At 44.0% G+C, this 23,558-nt stretch overlaps 1 protein-coding gene across 7 annotated transcripts in view; it reads right to left on the reverse strand.

Annotated features, from left to right (window-relative positions):
* Mcm10 (minichromosome maintenance 10 replication initiation factor) overlaps positions 1–23,558 on the reverse strand; it is a 41,133-nt gene that overhangs the window by 15,525 nt on the left and 2,050 nt on the right. For 3 of the 7 annotated variants that reach the window (XM_045135113.1, XM_045135112.1, XM_045135114.1), the window contains exons 2-11: positions 21,981–22,037; positions 17,847–18,164; positions 16,788–16,892; positions 16,259–16,396; positions 13,785–13,965; positions 12,670–12,835; positions 11,827–11,994; positions 8,996–9,112; positions 1,823–2,016; positions 629–726 (exon numbers count right to left, since the gene is read on the reverse strand). In XM_045135113.1, coding sequence (XP_044991048.1) covers positions 629–726; positions 1,823–2,016; positions 8,996–9,112; positions 11,827–11,994; positions 12,670–12,835; positions 13,785–13,965; positions 16,259–16,396; positions 16,788–16,892; positions 17,847–18,164; positions 21,981–21,987 — 1,492 coding nt within the window. In that variant the 5' untranslated portion in view covers positions 21,988–22,037. Of the gene's footprint in view, positions 1–628; positions 727–1,822; positions 2,017–8,995; positions 9,113–11,826; positions 11,995–12,669; positions 12,836–13,784; positions 13,966–16,258; positions 16,397–16,787; positions 16,893–17,846; positions 18,165–21,765; positions 21,850–21,980; positions 22,038–23,558 lie in introns of those variants that run through there. The other 4 variants (XM_045135110.1, XM_045135109.1, XM_045135115.1 and 1 more) reach the window with 3 other exon arrangements.

A 23,558-nucleotide genomic window follows, 5' to 3' on the forward strand; every position in this document is an offset into this window, starting at 1 on the left:
TAGGACAACAAGGATAAATGTTTAGAAAGAACACAACACAACTAGTGTCTGTGGGGTCACCTTATATACCATTTCTGGAATATGCATGATTGCTAAGAACACGTGCGCTGGCATTGATTGGCCTAGGCTTATTTAACGATAGATAACTGATAAAATCAACCAGGAACCTAATACTACAAATTCCAATACTGGATATCACATTAAGATGACATCAAATTAAAAGAGAGACTAATGGAAAGGGGGAGGGTACATGACGGAGAGCAGTTATGAAGGGGAAAGTGGAGAAAGGGAGGGAAATACAATGGTTTGTTGTCTGTAAGAATAGAAGTTGTCAATAAAAAATATATGTACAAAAATAATTTTATACTATGTTTATATACTATATACTATACTTTCCATGAACAATATTAAAAAAAAAAAGACAGTCTAGAAAACACAAAAAGTTAAGACACAGCTGAGATCCAAATGCAGCTTTTATTAACGTCTGCCCTGCTCGCAGGCTGGGGGCCCTCCTTAGACCACACATTGTCTACTAGGAGCAGATGATCGGTATGAGTGACAGCCGCTGCCGAACCCAAATATAGCGAATTTAAACTGGAGACGGAACACAAGATGGAGAAAGACTTACCAAGCTTTTGCTGTGTTTCCTGGATGATGGAGCCTGTGCCCTTCACAACCAGGTTAGTTAGAGTGGTTTGAATCTTCTTGCGTCCAATACCTGCTGCACTACAGAGACAAGAGCCCCCCCCCCCCCCCGCCAAGCAAAGTCAGCAAACTCCAATCCTCTGATGATCAAGAAGGCATGGGAGGGCTTGCAGGGATGGCTTAGCGGTTAAGGCGTTTGCCTGCAAAGCCAAAGGACCCAGGTTTGATTCCCCAGGACCCATGTTAGCCAGATGCACAAGGGGGTTCGCACGTCTGGAGCTCATTGGCAGTGGCTGGAGGCCCTGGCATACCCATTCTCTCTCCTTTTTTCTGTCTAAAAAACAAAGGTGGTTGTGGCATGGGAATCCTCAATGCACTTGTTCCCAACTACCCAAGTCCTTCTAAGCACCACCTAAGCAGGCTTTGAAGGCCACAGCTTCACATCCCAACTGCCTGACACATTGTGTCACAGAGGAAGGACAGCCTGCAGATTTCCTTGAGGCTATGCTCAGGGGCCCAAACCATCAAAAAATATGCCAATACATTTACCTAGAAATATAAGAACTTACCTTAAAAATAACTGGTGTGGGGATTTGGGAGGAAGAAAAGGAAGGGGATAGGAGGGGTTTATGACCATGGTATATTGTTTTCAATTAAGAAGTCTAAAAGATAATAATTGATGATTAAACATTTAGAATAGTGGGCTGGAGGGATGGCTTAGTGGTAAAGGCACTTGCCTACAAAGCCGAAGGACCCTGGTTCGATTCTCCAGGACCCACATAAGTCAGATAGATGCACAAGGCGGTGCATGCATCTGAAGTTCGTTTGCAGCAGCTGGTGGCCCTAGTGCACCCATTCTCTCTCCCTCTCAAGTAAATAAAAAATAAAAGTTTTTTTTTTTTTTTTTAAATCTAGGATATTAACTGCTTAAAACATCAGAAACTGGGCACAACGGCTCACACCTGTAATCCCAACACTCAGAAGGTGGAGGCAGGAGGGTCAGGAGTTCTAAGCCAGATAAGTATCCTTTGATAATTACAGTAAAGTCCAACAATCTGGTTTCCTTAAAAAAAAAAAAAAAGGAAGAAGAAGAAGGAGAAGGAGAAGGAGAAGGAGAAGGAGAAGGAGAAGAAAGAAAAAGAAAGGAAAAACAAAGAAGCCGTGAGCAATGTCTTACATGGAGGCTGCGTAGGAGGCAGAAGAAACGCCTCCGTAGTAGAAACCATCCTGACACAGCCGCTCTTTGAGGCTGGCACCCTTGAACTTCTTTGGAACTCGTCCCCCGGAGAAGGTGGACTGCAGGTCAGCCCGCTTTGCGCTGAGCTTCTTGTATTGGGCCTGGATGTGATACTGACAGTACTCACAGTCGTTCTGCAAGGAGAGCGGCGGCTGGTGAGGGCCGGGCAGCGGGCCGGGCACCGCACGAGCCGGGCTTCTCCCAGCCCTGCCCCGCGACACAAGTCCACACAGAATCCCCGTTGGCCGCCACTCCCAAAAGGCAGGGGCCAAGTGGCTACAGAGAGAAGCAGCTCCTCCCCCGAGGCCCTGACAGCCTTGGGTCAGAAAGACCAACCAACGTAACTCCTCCCCTTGCTCCCGTTTTTACAAAGGACAATCACTTCCTACAAGAACCCCAAGAAGCCAGACACCAAAGGTCGCATACAGTGTGTTCATAGAAAGCGCCTCAGTCACCAGGCAGAGGCAGCTGGTAGCTAACTGAGGAGATGATTACTGCGTTCAGGGTATTTTAGATGTGATGAAAAGTGTTGAAACTAGAGAGCTGGTGGTTGCATAAACAAACACTACTGAGTTTTGCACTTTTAGAAATGGCTAATTGTGGCTGTTTCACTTCAGCACAAGAAATTTAAGAATATTCTACGAAATCAGCTTTTAGCAGTTTTTCTAGTAATTTCTCTGGTTGACTCTTGGACAAATGGTACTATCTTAAGGAATCAGAAAAGCATTTTTATTGTCTTACTAGTGAACTCTCAGATGTATTAACAGTGGGATTTTTGAAGATTTAGTTCTCATATAGAAATGTGTGTTACTTCCTGAAACCTGTTTCCCCCAAATTTCTATTTGCTTTTCTTTTATAAATATATATATAAAATATAAATATATTTTTAATATATTTTTATTTTAATATATATACTATATATATATTTTTTTAATTAAAAAAATATATATTTTAATGAGAGAGTGAGACAGAGAGAATTGGCATGTCAGAGCCTCCAGCTGCTGCAATTGAACTCCAGACGCACACACCGCCTTGTGCACATATGTAGCCTTGCATGCTTGCATCACCTTGTGTCAGGCACTGCTAAGGGCCCCGGGGCTACCCCATTAGTTAAACCGAGCTGTTCAGAGACCACCTCTCAAAAGTGATTTTTTTGCACGCTCACCACGGTTGTCTGGATGCCTTTGGGGGAACCAAGGCCGGCCTGGAGGACCCAGGGACCCACAGCTGGAGCCCGAACAGAGACCCAATGAGATGGGACCGAATAGGTGAGTATTCTCCGAGAGGGACTGGGAGATATCTGCCCATGTGTCCTTGCCTCCACGTTTTTGAGAGCTGGCAGGTTTCGGTTTCTCCTTCCTCCATCAGGGGGAGCTATTTTTCTTTTTCCCACTCTTTTTCTATCATGAATAATATTGTCTCCCACCAAAAGGAATCACACATTCGTAGATCAAGGGCACTCCTGAAAGTTAGGGTAATTAAACTCTCCCAGACAAACTATCTCCTTAGACTGAGAAAAATCCAGGTCACCCCCTGGATGATTTCTGGGGATTGACATGACCCAGACCCAGTGACCCGCATAACTTATCTGGATAGGAAACACAAAGTTCGGGAAGGAAATTTTCCCACTCCTTTTTCATCTCCTTTCAAGTTTCTCCACTAGGGCAGCAACAAAACTACAAGCTGGCTTTGCAAGCACTCCAGAGCAGCTTGGGCCCAGTGGCGGGCTCACATGGGCTGAGACAAGGGTACCTCCGCCTGTGCAGATGCCATGTCTCTTCCTCCTTCTCCAGCACCCTCCCCCCCAGCGGTCTCAGGGGCTACCTCCCTTCCCAGTGGCCCCCTCCATTCTTTCCCCTTTGCAAAGCAGGACTCGGGCCGGCAGGCTGACAGTCATCTCGGCCATTCCCTCAATGCCTACTGACCCCGGTGAGAGCCCGGGAACAAGACAGGGCTGAGCAGTGCACATGAGCTCCAGCCCCGGCCGGCCAGCCACCCGCCGCGCCTGCACCACGAAGCGTCAGAAAAAAGTCACATTTAACTAAAGCCTATGGTGAACTGAAGTTTTATGTAAACAGTTACATGGTATCATAAATATAATTATTGAGTTTATGTTCTAAGTCAACTTCAACTTACACAGAAAATTATTAAAAACAACAAAATTCTCTCTGAGGTGGTGACTCATAATTTGCCAGGTATTTGAAAAAGATTGTAATGTCCTGTTACTTAAAAGGATGAGGCAACTGACCTGACTTCTAGGCCAGCCTGTCTCAAGACTGAAACAAAATTTGCCTTAGTTACTCCTAATAAAATCATTTCCATATTGCATAAATGTAAGTACACTGATTGAGATGGGGAGGTAATGTGATAGAGAATGGAATTTCAAAGGGGAAAGTATGGGGGGAGGCATTACCATGGGATTTTTTTTATAATCATGGAAAATGCTAATAAAAATTAAAAAAAAATCATTTCCAGGTGTCAGAGGTATTAATTACATAATAATTACATTATTAATTAATTACATAATTACATAAAACTATCTTTAATCTAGACTACTTGCTTGTCAGTGGGTAATAATTAATTTGGTGTAGTTTCTCTTCATAGTCTTTTATAAGAAAGGTGGTTGATTATGGGGATGAGATGAGTTGAAGGAACTGGGAAGATATTTTTCAATGTTTGACATAGAATGCTTGTTAAAATGCTTTTGGAGTGGTACTTAGACCAGAATGTTAAAGTATATGGACAAAGATGTGCGTGTGTAGGAAAGAATTTTCAGGCTAAACCTAAACACCATGTCTAAAGTTAAAGATTTTTCAACTGTTTACAAACTTTTAAGGAGCAAAAAGCTAATTTTCAGGCTAAAATAAGTATGTTGGGATAGCTTGATTAAGCTTTATCAAATTTAAGTCTTGCGGAAAACATAAAATTGTTTTATGTTAATAAAAATTTCTATGATACATAAAATCAACGGCTATTAAGATTAAGCTAAGGGCTGGAGAGATGGCTTAGTGGTTAAGAGCTTGCCTGTGAAGCCTAAGGACCACGGTTCGAGGCTTGGTTCCCTAGGTCCCACGTTAGCCATATGCACAAGGGGCCGCACGCGGTCTGGAGTTCGTTAACAGAGGCTGGAAGCCCTGGCGCGCCCATTCTCTCTCTCTCCCTCTATCTGTCTTTCTCTCTGTGTCTGTCACTCTCAAATAAATAAAAAATAAAAAAAAATTTAAAAATAAATTTACAAAAAAGATTAAGCTAAAAGCATTGGTTGTCAAATGGTGTTTTTTCTTTCAAAACAGATTTGTCAAGGGTTGTATTAGAATTTAGCTAGCTGTTTTGGCTCAAAAAAGACCAGAATCTGCTCTATTGTATATAAAGTAACTGTCTCATTTCTGGCATCTTAAGTCCACTGCTTATAACAAAATTAACTCTTAAGGCATATTCTGTACTTTAGGGTACAGCCTCATGCTCAAATAATGGTGTGGTTCTGTTTTCAATGTTCTCTGGGTAATCGGTACCCACACAAGTATGTGAACTAACCAAAGATGTTTTTAAACACAGGTGCTAAGACTTTATACTGTCTTACTTGTCCTTTTCAGATAATTTGTAGGTTAATTTGCTTGTTTGTAAATTTCTTGGTATTGTTTTCAAGACTGGTAACAGGTTCTGCCTGTATTTATAAACGTTAGATAGTTAAAAGTCCAAGATGTGCCTACCTCCTATGCCTCAGATATGGTTTATGCTGCCATAGTACAACAAAATTCTAAAAGGCTGGACAAAATGATTTTAAAAGCTCTTGTACCATTCTTTAAACCTACCTCAGTAATCAAATGTGCTCTATATGTACATACATCCAGGCTGGTGTAACTTCCTTTCTAAGTGTGTTAACTACCTACAAAGAAGCCAAAGCCAATTGGATTCATTGGAGCAAAAAGGCCCATATTTTGGCCTATGCTCCCAGGTCATGAGGCCACTGGAGATGATGGGACACCCTGGCCCCCTGGTAAATCACCTGTCTTCCTGAGCAGGGAGGATATGGAGACCCAAATAAATTGGTGTACAGTCTGAAACAGGAGAGTCACAACTGAGGAGCCATCAGTCCTCCTGACTTCCTAAAGAAGGGAAAACTCCTTGGCCAGCACAGCCCTGACTCATCCTAACAGACAGAAAACACCAGTAAGCTATCGGGTTACTTGTGGGTCCCTAAAGTCTCTTTGGAGAGCCATTAGTGACCTCCAAAATTAATCTTTAATTAAATTTTGGCTATCTGCTTGGTCTTAAGCACTGTGGTGGTTTAATTCAGGTGTCCCCCATAAACTTAGGTGTTCTGAATGCTAGGTTCCCAGCTGATGGATATTTGGGAATTAATGCCTCCTGTGGGGAGTGTATTGTTGGGGGTGGGCTTATGGGCTTTATAGCCAGTTTCCCCATGCCAGTGTTTGGCACACCCTCCTGTTGCTGTATTCCACCTTAAGTTGGCCAGGGGGTGATGTCCACCCTCTGTTCATGCCATCGTTTTTCTCTGCCATCGTGGAGCTTCCCCTCGAGCCTGTAAGCCAAATAAACCTCTTTTTCCCAGAAGCTGCTCTTGGTTGGGTGATTTCTACCAGCAATGCTAACCGGACTGCAACAAGCACTCAGAGAGAAATGTATAACTAAAGATTAAAAAAGAACCTTAAATATATGAATGGTCTATTAAATAATACAACAAAGGCTTTCCAAGAGGGGAAACAAATAAGACCTTAAGACATTGTCCCCCATAGTTCTAATTCTATAATATAGAAAAAAAAAAAACAATTATAGATGTCAAAAAGGTTATTTTCAAATCTAAGAATATATAAGTTCTGAGACCAAAGATATATATTTGTACAGCTTTTAATGGCACCCAACGACTATTGTCAAGGTTAAATGTTGTGTATATGTTTCTAATTACTCTGCTAATATCTCTCATCTGTTTTACAAGCCATATGGAAACAGATTCAGGCCGTGTCGAATACTACTGTGCCAGTCGATGAACAGTTCTGGGAGAAAATCCCAGCCAGCTCATGCGCTGATGGTTCTGAGACAATCCAAGTCCATCTACCTGAGTTGCCAGGTGGGACCAGTTTGCTATGTGCTCACTTCTCACCAACTCCTTACTTTTATCCTTTCTCTCCAATGTTCTTTTGCAAGACTATCTTCCTGCACTCCAACAATGCACTCACGGGGTCTGTTAGAGTAGTCCCCCTCTCTGGGAGAGACTCTCTAACTGCCACAACTTCATGCCCCATTCAGCAGGAAGTAGCAAGGATCTGATGTCTTTGTGTCCCTTGTCCCCTAACAGCAGTTGGGGTGTCTTCTCATGAGAGGGAAAAATAAAGGACAGATAAAGTTAGGGTGACTGGACCCCTGAAGATAAAAGGACAAAAAAGTTTTTCTTATCTCTTGCCCAGTTCCAAAAAACTGTTTTTCCATCATGTACACTAAGCAAGGAGCTGCTTGACTGCTACAAGCCTGAAGACCCTACCACCTAGTTCTCTGACCCTTTAGTTACTTGGCTTCTCCCACTCCTTACCACCTCTTTGTTATAGGAACCCTATTGCAAACCCTATAGCCCTCTGTCTCATAAAAATTTCTCAAATAGCAAGTAACTAATATTACTAAGGCTGCTACTAATCAGGTCCCGGTGTACCATCTAGCTCTATCTGGACCTCTGATAAATTATGAAGTACACTCAGGATGGCAATGCCCCATTATAAAAACAATGGGGAGTTATCAGCAGCTGCTAAGAACCCCTGGGCTACAGGAGGCCACTCCCTCTCCAAGCCTGGCACACCAGAACTTACTCTTTGCCCAGTGACCTTTCTTTGGCCAGTTGCTTAGGAAACTCCTTATATGGTATCAGTCAGCAACCTATGCACAGCCCATTCCCCTGTACTCTACCATGGCCTACATGCTGGAATGTATGTCCCCATGTGCTAACTAGGCATCAGCAAGCAACCTGTGTACATTTAGGACCCTTAACTGCTTATAAACCCATTTCCCTATTGAGTAAATCGAGCAGCTCACAGAGACTGTCTCCAGAAAGTGATTCTTCTGCGTGCTCACCATGGTTGCCTGGCCTTAAGGGGAACCACGGCAGGCCCTGGAGGATCCAGGGACCCACAACCTTGTGCGTCTGGCTTGTGGGGCATGGAGAGTCCATCATGGGTCCTTAAGGCTTCACAGGCAAGCACCCCAAACACTAAGACATCTCTCCATCACATTTTTTTTTTTTTTAAACTATGCATGTTACTGTGTGTGGTGGCACATGCCTTTAATCCCAGCACTTGGGAGGCAGAGGCAGGAGGATCATGAGTTCAAGGCCACCCTGAGACTACATAGTGAGTTCCAGGTCAGCCTGGACTAGAGTGAGACCCTACCTCGAAAAGCCAAAATCAATAAATAAAACAAAACCACCACCAGCAACAAAAATGTTGATATGTGCTACAACACGGATGACTTTTCACAATACTATACAAAGGTAAAGAAGCCAGACCTAAAAGTTCATGTCCTATAATCCTATTATGTGAAATATTTAATATAGGCATATTATCAGGAACAGAAAATATGCTGGTGCTCACCAGGGCATGAGGAGTGATTGCTAATGCTTATGAGTTTCTTTTGTGGTAAAGGAAGTATCCTAAAATGACATATTGTGATGGTTACACACCTCTGGATATACTAAAAGTGACCGGATTGTACACTTTGAAAGGGTGGCTTATATGGTGTCTTAATTGTATCTCAATGACTTTTTTTTTAAGTTCCAAGAAAAGGTATAATGGAATAAAAGTATAAGCTAGAATAAGGCTTTTGGTGTATCCATCACTGACTTTGATATCCACAACTACTATGAAGCGCCTCCCATTCAGTTGGCAATAAAAGGTGACTTTCCTAAAACGTCAAGACCTCCCTGCCCTTCGCAGGCCCTCAGCTACTAAATCATCAACCGCACATTCAATTTTCTCAGGGTGACTCTCCCCTGAAGGGGAAATTCAGCTGCAACTTGGTCACTACCACAAAATTACCTAAAGCCTATCCTTAATACATTTTACATATATATTTGTTTTTCTTTAGCAGGCTTATGAAGTTGACACTAACCAAATTAACAGGCTGTGTGCAGGGCTCTCCATTCTTCTTCTTGGCTTTACAGGTTCCCAGGTCCAGAGCTTCTCCCATAATTAAGACTTTCTGAGGGTGATCAATGGATAAGCACACCTGGGAGAGAAGAGGGTAAGAGCTGAGGCAGAGAAGGCAGGTGGAGGCTGCACGGGCTGACTTCAGAGGCATCACTGCATCATTCTGACCACATCTCACTTAAGCACCCTTTCCTTTCCTTCCCTTGGCTATCAGAATCCTGACCCAGTCTCCATAGGCCAGGTACTTGGGCCTTAGGTAACGATCCTGCTGTGTTTTCCCAGCATTCCTTACCTGCCAGTGGTCATGTGATGAAAGCCTGGTCAAGCAGATTGAAGTATGAGTTAACTGGTGGGGAAGCACTTTCCAATTAAAGAGATAAGGGCTGGCTCACCCTTCCTCTTCATTTCTTGCCTTGCAAGTTAGTATGGTGGCAGGAAGACAGTACCTGAATGGCCCTGGCCAAGGTAGTTTTACCACTCCCTGCTGGCAATTCTCAGGCAGACTGTATCAAGAATGCAAAGTTCTGAGGTAAGGGGGATCTGTCCTCAACACCCTGAAAGAGCATGTTCAGCAACCTGAGCTCAGCTAGTACAGGGGTTAGTGGGTAAAATAAAAACCGTATCAGCCAGCTGTGGTGGCATACACCTTTAATCCCAGCACTTGAGAGGCAGAGGTAGGAGGAGCACTGTGAGTGAGGCCAGCCTGAGAACTCCAGGTCAGCCTGGGCTAGAGTGACACCCTACCTTGGAAAACACAAACAAACAACAACAACAGCAAAACAGGTCAGAGAGTCTATGAAACCCTCTGCTATGATGTGAACGTGGGCAAGAGCAGACAAGAGTCCATTCACTGGAGACTTCTCCTGAGCCCTGACAAGTCAGCTTGTTGTGAGTCCTAAGCTTCTACTGATTCTTGCAGCCCACCTGTTACAGAACTGTTTTGCCCTACTGGCCTCATAATTTATAAGAAATAGTACCTGGGCATGTTAGCACATACTTGTAATGCCAGCACTTAGACAGCAACAGTAGAATTACTGCTAGTTCAAGGTCAGTGTGGGCTACAGAATAAGACCTTGTCTTTAAAAAAAGAAAAACTGTGGGCTGGAGAAATGGCTTAGCAGTTAAGGCACTTGCCTGCAAGGCCTTTAAGGGCCCATGTTTGACTCTCCAGATCCTGCATAGGCCAGTCACACAAAGGTGAGGCAAGCACAAAGTCGCACACGCCCACTACATGGCATAAGTGTCTGGAGTTCAATTTCAATGGCTGAGGCCCTGGTGTGCCAATTCTCTCCCTCTCTAAAAAATAAAAATATTTAAAAAAAGAAAGCCAGGCCTGATGGTGCACACCTTTAATCCCAGTGCTTAGTAGGCAGAGGTAGAAGGATCGCCATCAGCTCGAGGCTACCCTGAGTAGTGAATTCCAGGCCAGCCTGGGCTACATTGAAACCCTACCTTGAAACAAACAACAACAACAAAAAACAACCCTGTGTTTGTTTTTGAAACAAGGTCTTACTCTGCAGCCCATGCAGGCCTCAAGCTCATGGCACTCCTCCTGCCTCAGCCTTGAGACTGCTAGGATTACAGGCAAGACCACTATGCAAGCTGAGCTCCACTGATCACTGTTAAAAGAAACTATACTGAAGTTTCTCTGTTATATGGCGCCAAACGCATTCCTAACCAATAAATGAAGATTTGTTACTATTCTCTGGTGAAAACAAAGAATGAAAACCCCTTTTTCACACCCCTGAAATTGAGGATTTGAAGACAGTAGAGCTCCCTGCTGGGTCAGGAGATAAACTGTCTTCTGTTCACACTGGGTCTACATCAGTAACTTACTAGGCAAGCAAAGGGTAGTGCCAAAATTCATACTGCTGGAGACTATGAACATCTACTGATTTCTAAACTCCAGCTATGATTTCAAAATACTGCTCTCTTGATACCACCATGGAAACTCATGTATGGGGTCTAAGGAAGTCTTAGCACAAGATTCAATTAAACTCCAGGAACTCAGGAAGCATATTGAAAGGATAAAGTGAAAATAGATACCAAACCATTTAGAGTGGGCAAAATTTTGGAATACTGTTAGGTGATAAACAAATGAAAAATCAGAATACTGGGGGTATGTGTTTGGAACTGGGTGTCCCCCATAAACTCAAGTATTCTGAATGCATGATCCCCAGCTGATGGCAATATGGGAATTGGAGCCTTGCTGGAGGAGCTGCGTTGCTGGGGACAGGCTTATGGGAGCTACAGCAGCTTCCCCTTGCACGCAGGGCTCAGCACTCTCTTCTACTGCTGTTCACCTGCCGGGGCGGAGGTGGTGCCCACCCTCTGCTCATGCCACGTGTTCCCTGCCATCGTGGAGCACTCCCGCAGTCCGCACGCCAAAATGAACCCCTTCCTCACTCGCGCTCGTTGTGGTTGGGTACTGTGTGCCAGCAATGACAAGGTAAGTGCAATGGAGGGCACACTAACACTGCTCAGAGGTAAACTGACATGAGTTTTTGAAACAATTTAGCTTGAGGCTGGAGGGATGGCTTAAGAAGGCGCTTGCCTGCGAAGCCAAAGGACCCAGGTTCCATTCCCCATACCCACGTGAAAGCCAGATGCACATAGTGCCACACACATCTGGGTTTGTTTGCAGTGGCTGGAGGCCCTGGCATGCCCATTCTCTTTCTCTTTCTCTCAGATGAATAAATAAATAAAAATACAACAACAACAAAGATTTTTAAAAAAATTTATCTAACAAGTAAAAACAATCAACCAACCACCAAATATCAGACAGATTCTTACCTCCTCTGAACCATCCTTGGGCTTCATGGGGTTGGCATTGAGCAAGCCCACGACAGTCCCTTGCTCTGTCTTCCAGAGTTCTTTGTGAACTTCTCCAAACAAGAACAACGACACGTACCGCGTCAGGTCACGGAGGTCATTCAGTCGCCAGATGCTAAACGTTTTCCCCTAGAATGGACATTGCTACTTTACATACTTATTGAACTGTGGCTTATGCTGTACTCATTTATGGCTCTTATTGTGGAGAAATATATATAAATACAATGTCCCCTAGTTAGGCATCAGAACACCTGCTAATTATCAATTCATCCTTTCTTGCTTGCTTTGTTTTTTTTTTTTTGAGAGATGAAGGGGAGCAAGCCAAGCGAAGCACTAACTGTTAGTAGAGGATCTCTGTGTCAGGCCAGACAGCATTGCCTTTCTAATGATATATGTATGCATGTGTGTACTCTCCCTCCCGCCTTCTTCCCCATTAAGAGGAAAAAAAGAAGCTTTAGCATTACCATTTAATAACTTACTGATGTGTTTAACAGTGTAAATCCACTATTTATCTCTGATGATATTGTTAATATAATGGTTCTTTCTAAAGCATCTAATAATACTATATGATGCTAGCTAGTAATTTCAGCACTGCTGGGTTGACAAAGTATATTTACAGGGATCTCCAGAGGCTGCGTGGACAATGAAAAGCCCATAAAGCTGTATAACTAGCTTTACATAGAGTGTTCTTCATGGCCTTCATGCCCTTGAATGCCAACCCCAAAGCATGTGGTAATCAGAAGTCATTTGAATAAAAGCATTGAGGTCTGGACGCTGCAGCTGGGGCTCACTGGCGTAGCTTACGCTGTTAGCACTCTGTGGAGTAACTTTCTTCAGTATGACCCCAAAGGACACCCAGTCCACTTCTTCTAGCTTTTCAGTTGCCATCTTTTCCTTGATCTGAGACAGTCTGATCAGTCTCCTACCGGTCATCTTCTTGTTCATTTCTGTGGAGGATACTCGAGGCCGCCTGAATCAAGAAGTCAGTAATTAATAGGTTATTTTTCTAGTAATAGATTACCTGCCATCTTAGCATGTGGTGAGGGGATATGTTATAGACAGAAACTCCTAAGATACCACAGAGATTTATATAATTTTCTTTATATTTAAATTTCTTTAAGTTATTCTCTTCTTTTTGTTTGTTTATTGACAGGGTCAGAAGCCCACTGCCCAGACTGACCTGGACCTCGTGATCCTCCCACCTCAGCTTCCTGAATACTGGATTTACAGACCTGTGCCACCACACGTGGACAAGACACATACGTCCTACAGCATATAAATAAGTAATTCTAAATTGAAATTTACTTTTCCTTGATAACAGATTTGCCTTACAAGGTTTATTTCATAACCTTCTGTGATATTACAATTATAAGAAGATACGTGTTAAACTGTACATCCTTCTTTCTTTTAAGACAATGTTTCCCTTTACAGTCCAGGCTTGTACACAACTGTGGGACAGTCTAGTCTCACTCTCTCCTGTCTCAGCCTCTGGAGAACTAGGATTACAGGACTGGACCACCATGCCTGACTTGTATACCTTTATATTTTTTTGAAATAGTCTACAGTCCTCAGCATCACAGGAAATAAAAAGTCTAAGCTATACTGAAAACATTTTTAAAAAGTTTATATCACTGTTTTCATTCACCAATTTCTGACTGACTGTCCTAAGAGTTGTTTACTTCCTTCTTACAGGTAGATACTCTGTTATATAAAGACGAATCAGTCTCCCTACACAATTCCTACCAAACGGCAGTGAGTTAAACAACCCAGTGCTACCACGAGTCATACTGCTGAGCTCGGAGCTGCTGGTGTTTGGGGTCAGCGGCTCGCACATACCATTCTAAGACTCATCTTTGGACAGGAAGAAGAACCACCTAACAGCCGACAAAGAGAAGGAAAGGGCTGTTACAGATACTGACCTGAGCCGCAGGCCTGAGAAGGCTTCCACAGAGACCTGGGGAGCCGGTGGAGCTCGTTCCCCAGAACTCCTTGGGGTCTCTGAGCTGTGATTGCTAGTCATCCCACTAGGTTTGTTTCCAGGAATAGTGTGCAGTGGCTGAGAGGGCATGCTTGTCGTTCTTGGAGATGAGCTTTTGGGGTCTAGAAAATCATAAGAATTAAATGAAAAAAAAGAATGAATTTTTTAAAAAAATTATATGTATTTATTTCACAGAAAAAGAGGGAAAGAGAGAATGGGCACATGCCAGGGCCTCCAGCCACTGCAATCGAACTCCAGACGTGTGCACTCCCTTGTGCATCTGGCTAATGTGGGTCCTGGGGAATCAAATCTGGGTCCTTTGGCTTTGCAGACAAATGCCTTAACCGCTAAGCCATCCTCCAGCCCAAGAATGGCATTTTTAAACTTTTTTAAAAAAATTTTATTTATTTATTTGAGAGCGACAGACACAGAGAGAAAGACAGGTAGAGGGAGAGAGAGAATGGGCGCGCCAGGGCTTCCAGCCTCTGCAAACGAACTCCAGACGCATGCGCCCCCTTGTGCATCTGGCTAATGTGGGACCAGGGGAACCGAGCCTCGAACCGGGGTCCTTAGGCTTCACAGGCAAGCGCTTAACCGCTAAGCCATCTCTCTAGCCCAAGAATGGCATTTTTTGATAAGCAAAAAATCTGCTTATAGAAGTCTTTTTGTAATCAATACATGAGACATTTTTTATTTTCTTCATTTTTTTTTTTTTCTTTTTGGTTGTTGTTGTTGTTATCGTTGCTGTTTTGAGACTGGATCTCACTGGGTAACTCAGGCTGACCTAGAACTTATGCCCTCCAAATGCTGAAATTATAGGAGTGCTCCAACAGGCCTGGACAATGAAATCCTGAGAGAACAAGGAAGCCCATAAGATCACTCTGATTGCTCTCCAAACCTTTGCAGTCTTGTCTAACAGGACTTCCTGTAGCAATGGACATGACTTCCACTAGTGCTTTTTACAAGATGGTGGTAGCCACTAATCACACATAGCCATCAATCACTTAAAGTGATCTTAGTGAGCCTTAGAAAATAAGTTTTTATTTAAATAGGTTGATATAAGTAGTGCCCGCTTTATTAGACAGTGTAGATACTTGCTAGGTATTTACCTTACACACGAGTGAATTTCACACTGGAGGAAAGCCCTTCTCTAGGAGCAAACAATTAGGGAAGATGTGTGTACAGGTCAAATGCTACCTTGGGAATAACCAAAGCTAATTCTCCTTTTTTGTCCATTTTATTTCATTTGCAGGGTGGAATGCACCAAGGCATTCCTCTGACTACTGCATGCACGGAATGTCTTTGTGGTGACTTAAAAAAAAATGTTTTTATTTATTAAAGAGAAAGCAGGGGAGGGGAAAGGAAGGAGGGAGAGAATGGGCATGCCAGGGCCTCTAACCATTGCAAACAAATACCAGGCACATGTACATCTGGGTTACATGGGTTCTGGGGAATCAAACCTGGGTCCTTAGGTTTCACAGTCAAGGGCCTTCACCGCTAAGCCATTTCTCCAGCCCGTGGTTATTTTATATTGTAGAAGTGTTTATGATGCTTACTCTTTTTTGCAAGATTGCTTTGTTTATTCTCAAAGGGACTTTGGGTCATTGCTCCCACACTAAAAGCCAGGACAGAACTAGAACTTTAGAAGTCAGAAGCCATGTCCTTGTCGCACATACCTCTGCCTTCCGGGAGTGCTGGGATTAAAGGTGTGTGCCACCACGCCCGGCTGAAGCCTAACTGTGACGCTGCCTAATGCAACACCGTAGTGATGCCAGGGGTCTTATGGGAATCAAAATTTGATAAATTTCACAGATTATTTGCTATACAATTAATATGAATACTTCAAGGATTTAACTGTCAACTACTTCTCTGGGATAGTCCAAAGCTATTCTAAAGACCTTTTAATGTGGCCAATAAAAACCACTTCTTCATCTAAGCTTTGGTATTTTCCAAGATTTTTGTTATTTTGTTATTTTATTTAATTTTTTGAACAAGCTGAGGCAGAAGACATAAGGTGTAGAGGTATTTAATTACCATTCTATGTTCCTGGCAAGGAATTTTTCTAAAGAGCGAATACCCTGTCCCAATACAACCTAGCTTCAAACACACATTGCCACTCTATAAAGAATATGTGCCTTTACCTCAAGCCTGAAGATTAAATCTCCAGATTTCCAGCATTAAGAACTCAATCCAATGCCAAGCATGCTGGCACATGCCTTTAATCCCAGCACTCGGGAGGCTGAGGTAGGAGGATCGCTTGAGTTTGAGGCCACACTGGAGCTACAGAGTGAATTCCAGGTCAGCCTGGGCTAGAGTGAGACCCTACCTCCAACTACCTTCAACGACAGAACTCAGTCCAGAGGTCATACTTGTTACAGTTGAGCAGGGAGAGTGGCGAGGCCCTGAATACCACACCTGCAGGAGTTTTCGGCGTCCGAGACACCCGCTTGGCTCTAGGTAGAGCAGGGACATCAAGCTCTGCAGAAAAGCGTGTTGACTCCTGAATTCGCCGAACTTTGTTCTCCTTAAGCGAGGGCGTTGTAGATTTACCTTCTTGGTTGAAAAAAAAACAAATTAGTAATGCTACTTAGGAAGGGCCCCAAAAGCTGGTTTGTTTTTGTTGGTGTATTGTGCCCATGTGGTGCCCCATATGCTGACCTGTGGTGAGGTGGAATATTGGGGTTCCCCCCACACACTGGTCTACCACCAGGTCTTCTTTTGAGCTGCAGTCTTTTACTGATTCTAGGGCTACTTTTTTTCCTGGGCTCTAATGATCCTCGGGTCTCTAGCTCCCCTCTGGGGCTAGAGTTACAGGTGTGTGGGGGGCGGTTCTAGATATTACAGCTCTGGCAGTCTGGGTCCTGCTCTCCCCACTTTCCCCGGCTGCTCCCAGCTCCTCAAGCTCCTGCAGGAAGGGCGCTTAACCACGGAGGCATCTTATTACCGGGGGGTTTGTGAGGAAGCGCCGGGCTTGAAGGCTGTTTAATTGATGCTGCTTTTAGTTGTTCTTGTAAGGACTTCATCTGCTCTTGCAACTTCCTTAATTCATCTAGGAAAGAAAAACAAGGTGGAATAAAATTCCATTTCTGATACAAATGCTGGCAATATTCCTATTGTTCACCTCCTGCCCCAAAGCCAGAGTCACAATCTTTAAGTCATGCTAACGTCATGCCCCCGCAAGCAGCGCCTCTCTCCCCTGGTACTCCCTGAGATAGGGCCTCTCGCTGGTTTTGCAGCTCATCATTTTCCTTCTAGATTAACTGACCGGTGAACCCCAGCAATCCTCCTGCCTCTGCCCCATCACCAAGTTTACACATCTTACAGAGATAAACTTATTTCTAGTAATTACATCTGATATCTACACTAGTTAATAACGTGTACTATGAAGCCAGGTGTGGTGGGTCACACCTTTTTAATCCCAGCACTCGGGGGCAGGAGGAGGAGGATTGCCATGAGTTCAAGGCCACCCTGAGACTCCATAGTAAATTCCAGGTCAGCCTGGGCTAGAGTGAGACCCCCCCCCAAAAGAAAGGTGTACTATGAGCTGATTGTAGTGGTGCATGCCTTTAATCCCAGGAGTCTGAGGTGAGAAAATGGGGGTTTCAAGGTTAGCTTGGGCTACACAAGACCCTGTTTCAAAAAAAAAAAAAAAAATCCAAAAAGCCAAAAGAGAAATTTCTGCTGACATGCCTCATATTTTCAGAAGTCAAGCAATGATTCCATGATAATGTTGGCTCATATATTAGAAGAAAAGCCAACCATCAAATCTTGCTAAAACTACATGCAACGGTGCCAGGTCCATGAAACAGGCCGGCCTCGAGGCTTCAGTTCAAGAATGGACTTGTGCTCAAACAGAATGTGCAGTAGCTTTGCAGCTGGCCCCCCTAAAGTAACATACTCTGTCACAAACAGTGTTAGAGCCACTCTGTGCAAAATCAAGTAAGCCTGGAGGACAGGGATGCTGCTGGAGGAAGAAGTCAGAGAAAGCGAGTGGGCAAGGCACCTTGTAGCTCCTGATTGGTTTTCTCTTGACTGGGGGCAGGAGCAGTGGGGATTCGGCTCGGAGGCTGAGACGGAAGAACTTCTTCATTGTCCGTTAAGTCCCCTACGTCTCCAAAGAGAGCGGCCACACCTTCCGCCTGTTCTGTCTTCCCCTCTCCATCATCAGCCTCTTCTGTGTAAGATTCACCGTCACCGTCAGCATCAAAAAGCTCATCGAATACGTCAGGTTCAAGGTCTTCCCGGGATGAGGAATTACAAGCCAAGGTGGATGTGTTCTCCTCCAGCAGAGATGTCAACAGAGACAGGTCGTCTTCCTCCACTAGAAGAAAGGGAAGGAACAGGAGAAAGAACGCCTACCTGAGAAAAACAGTGAAAGCCAAGCATAGCTAACTCACACATTCAACGTTAACATGGCCGCCGGCATGGACCAGTGCATCTTCCAGTTGACATCGCCTTTGTCGTTCTCGCCGTGCCTATCTGTCCTGTCCCTGGGTCCTTCTGAGGACACGGGGCTAGGTCTCTCACCTGCGCTACTCTAACAAGCCAACTTTCCATAATACCAACTTCCATTAAGTTCAACAACAAGGGAATAAATGAAAAAATCACTAAGCATAGATTTAAATACTAGCCGTGCCTGTTCCCTCACTTTTTAAGTGCTTCAGTATTTCTGAATACACAAACATGCAAAAAGTACTCACATCTCATCATTCAGAACTAGCTAGCATTAGCATTTCTGTTGCATTTGCTTCGGGCCTTTATTGTTGAATTACTCTTTACAAATAAAGCGATTCTTTCTAAAGCTCTTCCTCATGGTCCACACTCTCCATTGGAATTACTTTAAGAATTCTGAGGCTGGGGTCAGAGAGATGGCTTAGCAGTTAAGGCGCATGCCTATGAAACCTAAGGACCCTGGTTCGATTTCCAGGTCCCACATAAACCAGAAGCACATGTAGTGTGGCTAAAGGCCCTGGTGCGCCCATTCTCACTCTCTCTCTCCCTCAGTGGCTGAAGGCCTTGGTGCACCAATTCTCTTCCCCATTTTACAGTTAAAAAAAAAGGGCACATTTCTGGGGCTTGCCTCAAAAACAAAACAAAACAAAAAAAGAAAGAAAGAAAGAAAAAAAAAACTACTTTGTGATTCCATCTCCTGTGAGAATGGCTATCATCAAGAAAACAAATGACCGGGGGCTCAGCAGTGTGCAGTAAGTAGGCCAGACCCCTTTCCCAGCTCCTCCCCGCTCTCTGGTCTGGGTTCCCTGCGCTGGTCTGTGTGCTGGCTGGCACTCTATGACTGGTGGATGTGGTGGTGTGGAGTGAGTAGGCCAGATCCCTGTTCCCTGATTCCTCCCAGTCCCCGGGGCCTGAAGGGACCAAACTGACGGCACGACAGGCTTCAGTAAGGTGCCACCATAACTAGGCCTAAGTTTCAGTTTCCCGGAGAGGCAGGCAAGGCTTCTGGGAAAAGGTGGGCTGTTAATCAACAGTGACCCCGACACATGGCCAGAGGAGAGAGCCTAGCCACCCAGAGGCTGAGCCTGTTCCTGGAGACATGTTCAAACATGCCCAGACATGTGCCCTTTGCACCTTTCGCCCCAACCAAAGCTGCACAAATGTCATTGCTGCCTGCCTAGCCAATCATGATGAAGGGTTACCCAACCCGCCTGGAATACCCCTAGACCTAGCCTGCCAAAACTTTAGGACCAATCAGAGAAGGACAAGTATGGTTGCTGTTCAAATTAGCCAATCATGTTAAAATAGACTGAGCCCACCAAAACTCCTCTAGCAGTGCTTAAAAGAAGCCTGTGAGCTCCTCTCGGGGTCACCATTTGATATGAATGGTTGACCCCTGCATGTTGGCTGATTCTGCAGAATAAATGTTCTTTGTTTTTACATACTATTTGAGTCTGGGGTCTGTCTTCAGCGATTTTCAGACCCTTACAGTCCTGGTAGGTCCCATTGAGCCTTGCTTGGGGAGGTCTGGTTCCTGTGTGAGCTGTGGAATCAGACCTTTTGCTCTACTGTCCTGACTGGCCACTGGATAACAACATCCCTGTTCACCTGACTCAGAGGGTGAACAGGCCAAAGGACAAAAACTTGCTTCCTCCTCAATAAAATAGAGTATCCCTAAAATGGATAGATACCAGTGCAAAAAAGCCAATGCAAAAGGTCAGTGAGATCATCACCAAGGATGCTGTGGTAGTTTGAATAGATGACCCCCAATATATTCAGTGTTTTACTAGTTTGTGGTTTGCATCTGCAGCCACCTGGCTGGAGGCAGTGTCACTGGGCAGGTCTTAAGGCGTGGTGGTGGGTTTGAGGTTTCAATCTAAAGATATGTAAAGTGTGCCTAGCTGGAGTTCCTGAAGTGTGCTGTGCTGTCTGACTTTTGGCTTTTAGGCTTGTGCTTTTCTCTCTCTGCTTGGTCCTGTGAAAGCAGGCCAAATTCTTCTGCCATTATGGAACTTCCCCTGGATCTGTAAGCTTTAATAAATATCCTTCCTCGATAACTGTGCCTGGCCTGGAAGTTCATCTCAGCAAACCTGAAACATTCTGCTACAGATGCCTAGTCCTACAATGGAAACCTCCAATGAAACCATAGAGGGATCAACAGAAATTCATTCCCAAAATGAAAACACAACAACCAATGAGAACCTGATTGAAATTGAACAGAATCATCTTCTAGCATATTCAGCTTCTGAAGGTAGGCTAAACTTGATTGAAGAAAACATTAGAATCTTCCAAAGAGGTACGAATAAACTGAAGGTGAGTCAATAAATGGAAGATCTCAACAACTGGTTAATTGAGCTTAATGAAGACTTGATCAAATGCAAGAATAAATTCCAGGAAGAATCAAGAAAATCAGAACTCAAATTGAAACTGTACCTCCCAAAAGAGATGGACATGATATAAAATAACACAACAGAAAATAAAAATCAAATAGAAATTTAAAAAAACTTCTCTAGAACCCCTCACCAACAGAGTAACTCATATGGAAGACAGAACCTCTGACCTGAAAGACAAGACAGAAGAAACTGATTGGGAGGCCAAAAACTTTGCTAAGTTCAGGAAATCAACTATGAGAGTCTACCTTACCCCAGTAAAGATAGCAAACATTAAAAAAAAAAATCATATAAGGACTTGAGATATGGCTTATCAGTTAAGGCACATGGCTACAAAGCCTAAGGACCCAGGTTTGATTCTCCAGGTCCCACGTAAGCCACATGCACATGGTGGCGCATGCATGTGGAGTTCGTCTGCAGTGGCTAGAGGTCCTGGAGCACCCATTCTCTCTCTCTAATAGATGAACTGCAATCATCACAGGTGTCTATCATTGGATAAATGGATAACCAAGATATGGTATAACTACACGATAGAATTCTACTCAGTAGTAAGAAAAAATGGCACAATGAAATTTTCAGAGAAATGGTTGAACTTGGAACAGATCATTGTAAGAGAACTCACGCAATCACAGAGAGACAGCTGTCACATGCTCTCACTCATCTTAGGTTCCTAACCTGCATCGGCCCAAGTTGCAGATCTACCCGACTGGGATCTCTAGGCTTGGACAATAGGGAGAGTAGGGCTTTGGAGAAGGGGAAGGGGAGGGAGACCAACACAAAACTGACCCCAAATTGAACTGATACTATAAGATCCAATATCCTGGAAGCTAGACCAAAAGATGGAACCCTCAAGAGGACCTAAGGGGGAGCACCTGAATTGAAGGGCCCTGGAGAAGGTGAGAAAAAGCCTTAACCTTAAATTTCTCCTGTTTCTCTTTCTTTTTAATTTTCCCTTGCCACTGGCCTGTAATTCCCTGTAGCAGAATGTGGCTTACATCCACAATGCGCTGTTGATCAGAGACCTACTAGATCTCACAAAACAAACAAGACAGACTTCTCTCAGAGCACTTGATTACCCACCAGAAGTTAATGGTAAGACCCTACTGCTGAAGGAAGACACCATTCACTGTTGACACGGATCATGGAGAAGCCTGGCTGGAATCTGGAAGAGTCAGTCCCCATCTAGTGCTCCAAGGGCTACATGAGCTACCAGGGGGAAGTGAAAAAACAAGTCGTTGGACCCAATGATTGTTTTCCATAAACAAAGTGAAATCAGTAAAACTGGAAAGCCTTACCTTCCATGCTGCCAAGCAATCAGTTGTGCTGGGAATCTTTGAAGGAAGATCAGGTGCCTAGGAGATGAGCAACTTAGCGTTAGCTATGTGACATCAACCTTGGAAAAGTCACCCTTGATTCTTCTCACTCACAATGCACATGGAACAAACCCAGAATCCCACAGATCCGATGGGCTGCAACCTTATAATTTATCCAGCACCAGATGTTTCTCATTCCCTTCTCCCATTATCAACGCCATCTTCATCTTAGCACACAGAATTCTTTTCCTTGGCTTCAAACTGGGCATAGTAGTGTGTATGTGATATTATAGAGAGACAACAAATTCTGAACAAGATCTACTGAGGCTGGTCTAAATTCCAGAGCCATTATTCCATTTTACTATAATTCATCTGATACCTACTTTATCCACAGTCTTTCTGTGTGGTTCTATTGTTTATCTGCAATCTGAACTTTAGTTCAATACTAGTTAGCAAAGCACAGAGGAGCTAATTACCTTTCTTTCACCTGTGTCTTTTTAAGGCAGCTTTAAAAAAAAAAAAAAAAAAGGATATATTTTAATTTATCTGAGAGAAAGAGGAAGGGAGTTAAGAGAGAGAGAGAGAGAGAGAGAGAATAGGCACACCAGGGCCTCTAGCCACTTCAAGTAACTCCAGACACATGAATCTCCATGTGTATCTGGCTTTATGTGGGTACTGGGGAATCAAACTCAGGTCTTTAGGCTTTGCAGGCAAGTGCCTTAACCACTGAGCAATCTGTCTAGCCTTGAGAGACAGGGTTTTAGTACATACACAAGACTGGCTTTGAATGCACCAGGCAGCTCAGACTGCTCTTGAACGCCATCCTGCTGCAGTAATTAAGATGGTATTTCATTCGTTCCTTCTTTTCTTCTTCTCTTCCTTCTTTCTGTCTCTCCCTGTGTTGAGGGATGGAGCTCAAGGCCTTGTGCATACTAATTGAGTGTTCTACCACTAACCTAGCCCTGTCCTTTTTATATTTAAGTGATTTTTTTTTTTTGAGAGAGAGAGCAAGAGAGAGAACTGGCATGAGGGCCTCCAGCCACTGCAATTGAGCTCCAGACTCTTGCAGCACCTTGTATGCAGGCACAATCTTGTGCTTGCATCCCCTTGTACATATGGCTTATGTGGTACGTGGAGAGTTGACCATGGATTCTTAGGCTTCACAAGCAAGCGTCTTAACCTTTAAGCCATCTCTTCAGTCCCTCCTTGGTTATGAGAGACGGAGGGGTGGGGGGAGCACGCACACAAGAGAGCAGCTAAGTGATTTTTAAAACTGCAAGCCAGGCTGATGCAATAGCTCAGTGGTTAAGATGCTTGCCTGCAAAGTCTAGTGGCCAGGGTTAGAGTCCCCAGTACCCGCATAAAGCCAGATGAACAGTGGTGCCTACATCTGGAGTTCGTTTGCAGCAGCTGGAGGCTCTGGTGTGCCCATTCTGTCTCTCTCTTCTATCTCTTTCTGCTTGCAAATAAATAAAATATTTAAAAAAATCAAAACTGCAAGCTATTATTTAACTTATATGTGCTCTACAATACATGTGATTTGGCCAGTCTAATGTCAAG

The sequence above is a fragment of the Jaculus jaculus genome, chromosome 15 (assembly GCF_020740685.1).
Source record: "Jaculus jaculus isolate mJacJac1 chromosome 15, mJacJac1.mat.Y.cur, whole genome shotgun sequence".
NCBI lineage: Eukaryota > Metazoa > Chordata > Mammalia > Rodentia > Dipodidae > Jaculus > Jaculus jaculus.